This window comes from Natator depressus, chromosome 25 (assembly GCF_965152275.1).
Source record: "Natator depressus isolate rNatDep1 chromosome 25, rNatDep2.hap1, whole genome shotgun sequence".
NCBI lineage: Eukaryota > Metazoa > Chordata > Testudines > Cheloniidae > Natator > Natator depressus.
In genome coordinates, this window is record NC_134258.1 from 4,428,241 (window position 1) to 4,437,116 (window position 8,876).

Below are 8,876 nucleotides of genomic sequence, written 5' to 3' on the forward strand. Positions count from 1 at the left end.
GGGCTTTGCTTACCCTGCTCCAAGAGCTGGACCGTCACCCGCTCAGCGATACCCTGGGCTGCAGTGCCCTAGCCAGCTGGTGTGTATACCCCCTCCCCTGCACGGGGCCCACCTGGAAGGTGAGGCGAGATTTCTCCAGCAGGTAGGTTTTCATGGCGGCCCCGACAATGCGATACTCGTGGCTGAAGCAGATTTCCACATATTTCCCAAAGCGGCTGCTGTTGTCGTTCCTGGTGGTCTTGGCATTTCCAAAAGCCTGATTGGGAAGGGAAATGGTGCTTAGCCCTAGATCTCAGAGTGCCTAGCCAAGGAGCAGCCTTACTCCCATTTTACAGGTGGGAAAACTGAGGCAGGCCAGTATGGGACTTCCCCGGGGTTACCCAGCAGGTCAGTGGCAGAGCTGGGAACACAGCCTAAGTCTCCTGAGTTTTAGTCCAGTGTCCCGCCCACTAGGCCACAGTGTAGAGTGGGTCTATGCACACACCCCTGCCTCCACCCATGCTGAGGGAACTGGGATTGTTTCGTCTGCAGAAGAGAAGAAAGAGGGGGGATTTGATAGCTGCTTTCAACTACCTGAAAGGGGGTTCCAAAGAGGATGGATCTAGACTGTTCTCAGTGGTAGCAGATGACAGCACAAGGAGTAATGGTTTCAAGTTGCAGTGGGGGAGGTTTATGATTGGATATTAGGAAAAAAAATTCACTAGGAGGGTGGTGAAGCACTGGAATGCGTTACCTAGGGAGGTGGAGGAGTCTCTTTCCTTAGAGGTTTTTAAGGTCAGGCTTGACAAAGCCCTGGCTGGGATGATTTAGTCGGGGATCAGTCCTGCTTTGAGCAGGGGGTTGGACTAGATGACCTCCTGAGGTCCCTTCCAACCCTGATATTCTATGATCACACCTGGGACCACACATAGGTGGCAGGTACAGTGCTGATCAGTCTGCAAGCCCTGAGCTCTCTCCCTTCCTAGCTGTGTTTGCAGTGAGAAGGCTGGCACGGGGCATGCCTTAGGGAGTGTTCCCCAAACAGTGGGTCCTGACCCTCCAGTGGTCATGGGAAGGTTCTAGATGGGTCATGAACCTGGGGCAAAGGGGAGGGGATGGGTCACAGTGGCAGCTCCTGTCCCACTGATCTGGGCCCAGCTCCCTGCTCCTGGCAGACTGGGTCACAGCATCACTCTTACGGCCCGGCCACCCAAGCTGTTAGGACAAGGGGCAGCTGGGCCAAACCTGCCGCGATACTGCAGTCCATATTGAGCCGGGCCCAGATCTGCAGGACAGACTCGCTCTTCAACACGTGCAATTGCAAAGAGAAAACGCAGCTGGTGGGTCGCCTTCGTAACACGTTCGGGAACCACGGCTCTAGGGCCTGGTGCCCTCGGGAGACCTCACTGCAGCAGCCTGGAGCCCAGGCAGCAAGGAATCCTGCCGAGAGGCATGTAGAAATGCGGCATCAGTGCGAGACAGGCTGCGCACTGAATGAGGCCGGGGCTACCTGCTTCCTAAGATCCAGACAGAGGCAGCCTCCCTTGGAGGAGAGGGGCTGGGAGCACAGAGGTGAACTGTGCCCCGATCAAGGTGTGCGCAGAGAGATGGGTCTGATGGGATCAGAAGAGTCTTTGGGATGCCGAGTGGTCCCCAGACACCCTCACCCAGCCCCACGAAGCATTGTCAAGACACTGGATGCAGCCAGCAGGGCCCGTGGGGAAGAGCCCAACTGCCATCGAAGCAGCCGGCAGAAACAGGGGAACAGGCACTTCCAGCTGCCTCCCTTGCAAGTGCCAATCTCATTCTGCCTTTGGGTGGGTCAGGGCAGCTGGCAGGGCTGCCCCACTGGCTCCCATCCCATGGGCTCAGCGGGCTTCCAGGCAGAGACCCCCTGCCCTGCAGATTTCCTCTTGCTCTTACGCCACCCATTGCTGGGGGGCCTCATTCCCACCCCTGTTCGGCCTGCAGGGGAAGCCCCTCCATGCTGACGGACCTTGGGCCGGAGAGGACTGCTCGTGGGACCTCGGGAGGCAACCACACCACAGCTCTGTGCTCTGCCTTCCCGATACAGGCGCACGGACGGCCCTGCCCGCTAGCTACAGTGAAGGGAGCTGAGGGGATAGACGTGGGGAGATTTGCTTCACCCTGCCCTCCCCCCCCACTCTCAGAGGGCCTCAGGGTGGGGAGGTCTCCAAACCTTTCTATCCCCCGGCTGTGGGAGCTGTCCACTTCCCTCACCTTGGGACCCAGAGCCCCAGCCCTACAGCTGCAGTCACTTCCCAAGGCAGGGGGTGGGATTCCCCATCTCCCACAGGGAGCAGAGAGGGGAGGGGAAGAACCCAGGCAGGCTGGGAACTGCAGCTCCAGACACGGTGCACCATAGGAGGGGAGCAGAGAGCTGCCCCCTCAGAGCAGGATTTCCTCCCTCCCCGCCAGCCAGCTGACAGGCCCAAGTTCAGCAGCGCGGAGCACAGCGAGGGAAAGGGAAGCAGGAAAACGAGGCATGCCACGCCCCCTGCCAGGCTGCTCCGCAGAGATCCCCTCCCTCAACAATACTGTGCCAAGGACAGCTGCACAGCGGCCTGCTCAGCGGGGGCAGGAGGCGAATCTCGCTCCAGGTCAAGCCTGGCCACCCTGCATCTATGGGGCACCTCTGCCCTCGAGGAGCCTCTGTGGCAGGGGAGCAGCTAGCCTTCCAGCTGGATCCACCTCCGCTGCCTCCCGAGGGCATTCCTGCAGCCCCAAGGGACCTGTGCAGCCAAGGAAGCCCTCGATATCCTAGTCTCAACTAGGAGCGGGAGTCCCCACCTCCACCCCGGCAGCCCTCTAGGAAGCTCTCAGCCATTTGGAGAGCAGACAGATTCCTCCCCATCAGACAGCGGATCTGGAGCGACCATCCCTGCTTCTTCCCTCCCCTCTGGCACGCCCAGGAGAGGCTAGCAGCACCTACCTCCATGATGGGGCTCGAGGCCAGCACCTTCTCCTCCATGCTGGAGTCACCCAGGGATCCCCCGACCATGGCAAAGTACCGCATGGCATATTTGGCCGACGCCGTCTTGCCAGCACCCGACTCGCCGCTGATGATCAGCGACTGGTTTTTGTTGTTCCTGTGGGAGGCAACGGGAGCCCATCACGATGGGAGCTCAGCGAGGGCAGAGACTCAGCAGGAAGTTGCCCTCTTTAGCGATGGCTGAACCACCAGACGATAAGGGGCACAGCTGGGAAAGTCTCCCACAAACATGGAGGTTTCTCCCAGCCCTGAGTTGGCTCTGGATGTCCCATGGGGTCTCCCAGGTGTGGCTAGGCCAGGAGTGCCCTGAGGGCCCCATCTGGCCTTTCGCAGTTGAGTTAGGACAGGCAGCAAAGTGGAGTCAGGGTGGAGCAGGGGATGAAGGCTGACATGGGCTGTTTAAGTGCAGGCTCAGGCTGGGTCTGAACTGGCCTTAGCACTCTGGGGCCACGGAGAAGCCTGGTGCACCAGGGAAATTCAGCCAGTTTGACTCACCCATCTAATGGGGAGGGAGAGATGGACCCTGGTTCCCCTGCTGGGGAGGCTCAGCACCGCAATCCCAACCCCCAGCATTTCCCTACTCCCCTCTAAGGAGAAGCATTGAGTGGCTTTTCTTGGACAGGGGAGTTTTCAGACAGACCCTGCCTCGCGGGGTTGGGTTTTAAGTGACGCTCAGCAGCGCTCCAGCAAACCAGCCCCACACATGGCAGGAGCCAGCCCAACACATCCTGCCACCACTCTTCTGCTTAGCAGAGACAAATGCAGATTCACCAGGGAGCTAACCCTCCCCACCTGTTTCCACCGCCCTGGCTGGGAGCCAGCCCAAGGGAGCACTGGGTTTTATTTTAAAAGACAGCTGCTCCTGGCTCAAGCAGCCCCTTCCTTCCCCCACCACGATGCCTCAAGAGGGGCTTTGTTCCCATACCTCTCCCCAGTAGCTGGAGGAGAGCAAGCATCTGCCCTGCATACAGCTATTAGCAAGTGCCAGCCTCACCTGGCCATTCCCCACAGCCATGCCGAGCATGGAACTTGGCACAGTCTGGGGGAAGCAAGCAAGCAGCGGGGCATGCAGAGAGAGCATTGCTTACACATGGACACTCCTCCAGGAGCTGCCAAGGAGCCAGGGGTCCTTCTGATGCAGTTAAGAGGCTGGGCTGGCAGGGGCGGTTCTAGGGAGTTTATTCTGTCTCACCTCAACATGGTTAGCCGGCTGCTTGGTTGCTTCACCCCCAGTTCTCTGGGGCCCCATGCAGAGGTGACCCCATGTGGACCTGGGCGTCAGGATGGTGGCGTGTACTGAACCAACACTGAGGTTGTGCCCTGGGCTTTCCCACATCAGGCCACCAGCTCCACTGATCAGAGATGAAACACTCTGGAGAGTCTGCAGCCGCAGCCGCTTGTCTTAGGGGGTGTCTACACAAGAGCAGGAGGCGAGGTTCCCAGCTCAGGCAGACATCCCCACGCTAGCTCGGATTGACTTGGGCACTAAGGATAACAATGCAATGGCGCAAGTGGTGGGATGGGTTAGCCACCCCCTCCCCACAAACAATCTCAGCTGAAGTCCTCAGTGTTGTGACAAAGTTCCTCCTCTGCCTTGGTGGGTCCTGCGCTTATTGGCGGATTTGCTCGCCTCAGAGATTCACGGCAGCCCTCAGCTTGGCCACTTTCGTGGCTCAAACCTGCCGTTCACTCAGTTAGCCTCATCACTGGCCAGCATGGGGAAAGGAAGAACAATCCCCGCAGCCTCTGCTGATCCACCTAGTGGATCAGGGAACAGGCCAGAGACCTTCCCCTCTGGTGGAACCCACAGTCCAGGTCCACTCCTCCGGTATCAAGTAGGAAGTTGGGGGATGGAGGGAACCTGGGCCCGCCCTCTACTCTGGGTTCCAGCCCAGAGCCCTGTGGGTTGCAGCTGTCTACAGTGGCTCGAGTGACAGCTGTAACTCCCTGGGCTACTTCCCCATGGCCTCCTCCTAACCTTCTTTATTCTCACCACAGGACCTTCCTTCCTCCTGATGTCTGATAATGCGTGTACTCCTCAGTCCTCCAGCAGTATGCCTTCTCTCTCTCAGCTTCTTGCTCCCAGCTCCTCACACACACACCACAAACTGAAGTGAACTCCTTTTTAAACCCAGGTGCCCTGATTAGCCTGCCTTAATTGATTCTGGCAGCTTCTTGATTGGCTGCAGGTGTTCTAATCAGCCTGTCTGCCTTAATTGTTTCCACAAAGTTCCTGATTGTTCTGGAACCTTCCCTGTTACCTTACCCAGGGGAAAGGGACCTACTTAACCTGGGGCTAATATATCTGCCTTCTAGCACTTTCCTATAGCCATCTGGCCCAACCCTGTCACATAACATACATGGGGCAGCCACCCCAGCCATGGCTACCCACTATATTTAGTAGGCTGGCTTGGTCAGAGCTAGCGTGGGCACATCTCCCCCGCAGGAAGTGACACCTACACTGGAGATGTACCTTGAAAGCAGACACTCCTGCGCCTCCCTCTAGAACAGGGTAGCATGAACTAGCTTCAACCCCCCACAGCCTGAGCTTCACGTACATCAGCACACATGGAAGCCATCAGAGCTTGCCGAGTCATTTAAGGGTCCTCAAACCACATGTCATGTACCCATCCCCAGACTGATCAGCTCCACATGCTTCAAGGGAAGAGACGGAAGGCCTAGGAACCAGTTTGTTTTGCAGCAATTTCTTTAGACTTTCGCATCCACACATATGGTCCATTCTAGAGGACTTTAACAGAACCACAGCCCCTGCTACAGACTGGCCCAAACAGAATGGGTCTCCCACTATTAAATTCTGGAGAGAGAGAGAAATTTTTAGGGACCCCCCACTGGTTCCAGTCTATTCAGGTCTATGGGATTTCTCCAGAGGGAATTGCTCTGCTGCTCATCAGTCTTACCCCAGCTGGGCCTTTTCGGAGGCACTTAGGCTGGGATTTTCAGAAAGGCAGATGCTCGGCTTCAACTGCCCTTCAGCCTCCGAGAACCCGGCCAGATCTCTTCACCATGCTTCCATGCTCTGTGCTGTTCAAACGGGCCACCACAAGCTCCTCCCATTGGCCAGGGTTGGGCAATGCAGGCCAGCCCCCACAGGATCGTTCTGGGGTGCCATCCTGCCAAGATCCAGGCCCTTGGACTCAGTTTTGCCTCCTCCCTGCCATCTTTCCAGCATCTCAACACTCCTCCCCGAACCCAGTTTCACATCATATTCTGAGCTGCTCAGAGCAATTGAACAAGGAAACAGACTCCCTGGGCTCCCCCCCGCGCGTCCAGCCAGGATTCCTGACCTTTAAGGTTACTTGAGATCTGTAATGGGGTGGCACCCACCTCTCGCAAGTGCCCCCTGGTGGGGCGTGTGTGCACCTGCTGTTTTTATCCACTCACGGTGCCCCCTGTTGGCCGCTGCATTTATCAGGAGGGTCTTTGGCAACTCAGCCCTCTGGATGGATTAAACAAACCCCTTCTGGGGTACACAGTCCCAAGTGTCCCCAATGTCCTGCAGCCCTCCCTGGGCTCAGTCTTTAACCAGTCCAGCAGGGCCCATCACAGTACTGCTTGGTCCAGCTAGGTTGCAAGGCTCCTACTCTGGAACTGAGCAGCACCCCAAGGGCTTCTTCCCTGAGGACTCCTTGTCCCTACTTGAGTCCTCAGTGACTCCAGCCTTCCTGCTGAGTCACCCCTCTTGGGCTCAGTTCACTGACCACAGCTCCCCACTGAGTCAGCCCCACCCCTTCCCTGGGGTGCGGCAGTTCTAATTCCCTTCCTTGGGGCATAGCCACTTCCCCTGGTCCCACCCACTGCTCTGGGCCCCAAACCAGGGACTCTAAGCCCTGTGCTGCGTCCCTTCACTAATCGCTGCTCAACATTTCCCTGGGCCACTTCCCTGCAGCCCCTCTTAGCGGAGTCCCATCAGCCAGCCAGGAGCCACTCTCAGGCTCCCCTTGTCCCTGTTTAGCAGACTCATGTGCCCAGCCCCTGCAGCCAGCCAGGAGCACCTCAGCCTCCCCCAGTCCCTGCCAGTAGACAACTCACACTGGCCTGCAGCTCCTTTTATACGAGCCTACTGGGCCTGGATTGGCTACATCCCACATGGCCTCTCTAGGCAGCTTGGAGGACCCTCTCCACTGCCCTTCTCTGGGGCAGGGCATGGCAGGACCTTGAGGCCTCCAGCAGGGGGCCTACTGCACCCCATCACAAGATCCCAACACCCAACATAAGTCCCCTTTGTAGCTAATCAGCAACAATAGCCCATCCCTGGGGCGATACAGCTCGGAAGGACCTGGGGTCCAGAGAATCAGGGGGTTCTTCTGCATCAATCACTCCAGCAGGACAAGAAGCCAGTGCGGGATGTCAGCATCCCGGGTGCAGCCTGCCGCAGCTCTGCTCACCTGGACATCTGCTTGTATGCGTCCTCGGCCACGGCGAAGATGTGGGGGTCCATGTCACCCATGTTCTGGCCGCTATAGGCATAGATAACTGGCTCCTCGTAGATGGGCAGCTGCTTGTAAGGGTTGATGGCAATGAGGATGATACCTGGGGGCAGGAGGGAGGACATTCAAACCCAGCCAGGAGTGGAGGGGCGGGGCAGGAGACGCTGTGAGGGGGATCCCCCACCCCAGCACCTCAGATGAAGCTCGGCGGGGGGAGGGCGCACCAGGGAAGGGGCATTTGAGCTAGCACTGAAGTGAGCCATGGCAGTTATTTGATGTGCATGGCCATCTTGCTAACATGGCCATCACTGGGGTATTGGTATGAGCCTCAATACCATCCCCCTCCAGCTGCCATTTTACAGCAGGCAGGGCTAGGAGACACAGGAGACCGCTCATCCCAGGAAGAGGGGGAGGCTCATTTGTAGAGGGCCAGAAAGCAGTGACCATGTCTGGTCTCAGGTCAGCTGGAAAGCCAGGCAGGGAACCCAGGTGTCCGACTCCCGTCTCCCCTCCTCCAGCCACTGGACCCTGCCCCCTAGGGAGCGCGGCGGGTTACCGAGCTCAAGGACTCCCCTGCACAGAAGAGTCCCAGGAGAACCTGCTCTAGCCCAGTGACCAGGCACTCACCGCAGTAGGTGTAGATGGTGTTGGTCTCCAGGAAGCGAGCCCTGAGCGTGTGCAGCACAGCCGGCTCGTGGAGGTAGCTCAGGGCCACCAGGTCGTTCTCTCCCGACAGGTAGTCGGGGTTGCGCAGGAAGGGCAGCTGGGGGCACTGGGGGTCGAGGGGGTAGGTAGATTCCTGTCGTCGGGAAGGAGGCCAAGGGAGAACAGCTGAGCCTGCTGGAGCCAGCACCCTCAGCCTCGGAACAGGGTTAGTCACCGTTCTAGCGGCCCAGCCCGGAAGGCACTTGGAGGCTTCCTACGGAGCCAGGCTGGGTCACCCCCATGCAGCAGCAGCTGCTCTCCCCAGCCCAGACCGGCAGTGCCCCCCAATCCCCTGCCACGTGTCCTCTAAGCCACGGCCACCACACCAGGCAGCGCTGCGCAGGGCGGGTGGGAAGCCAACCCTTCGTCCTGCAGAAGGGGCTGAGGCTCCTCATGATGGAGAGGAGCCAGCTCACCCTGCCGGGAAGAACTTCTCCCTCCAGTGCACCAGGTGAGGGGTTAGTGCAGCAAAGCGGACATTTGCCTGCTCCCAAGGCTGTCTGCTAGGACAGTCGGGGAGGCTGGATGGATGAGCAGGCTGGGCTGCTGCCCTGCATACCAGCGTGCAGGAGGAATAGGTGCGAGGAAGCCCAAGTTAGTCATGACTAGGGCCCGACCAAATTCACGGCCATGAAAAAAATGCATGACTGACCGTGAAATCTGGTCTTTTGTGTGCTTTTACCCAATACTATACATGTGTCACGGAGAAGACCAGTGTTTCTCAAATTGGG

General features: G+C 58.4%; 1 protein-coding gene across 1 annotated transcript in view; it reads right to left on the reverse strand.

Annotated features, from left to right (window-relative positions):
• The window catches only part of LOC141977786 (unconventional myosin-Vb-like), a 51,255-nt gene extending 43,121 nt beyond the window's left edge, over positions 1 to 8,134 (reverse strand). Inside the window, exons 1-4 of the mRNA XM_074939464.1 lie at positions 8,068 to 8,134; positions 7,399 to 7,543; positions 2,933 to 3,089; positions 113 to 256 (exon numbers count right to left, since the gene is read on the reverse strand). Of these exons, the coding sequence (XP_074795565.1) occupies positions 113 to 256; positions 2,933 to 3,089; positions 7,399 to 7,460 (363 nt within the window). The 5' untranslated portion in view covers positions 7,461 to 7,543; positions 8,068 to 8,134. The remainder of the gene's footprint in view (positions 1 to 112; positions 257 to 2,932; positions 3,090 to 7,398; positions 7,544 to 8,067) is intronic.
• Between the last annotated feature and the right edge of the window lie 742 nt (positions 8,135 to 8,876).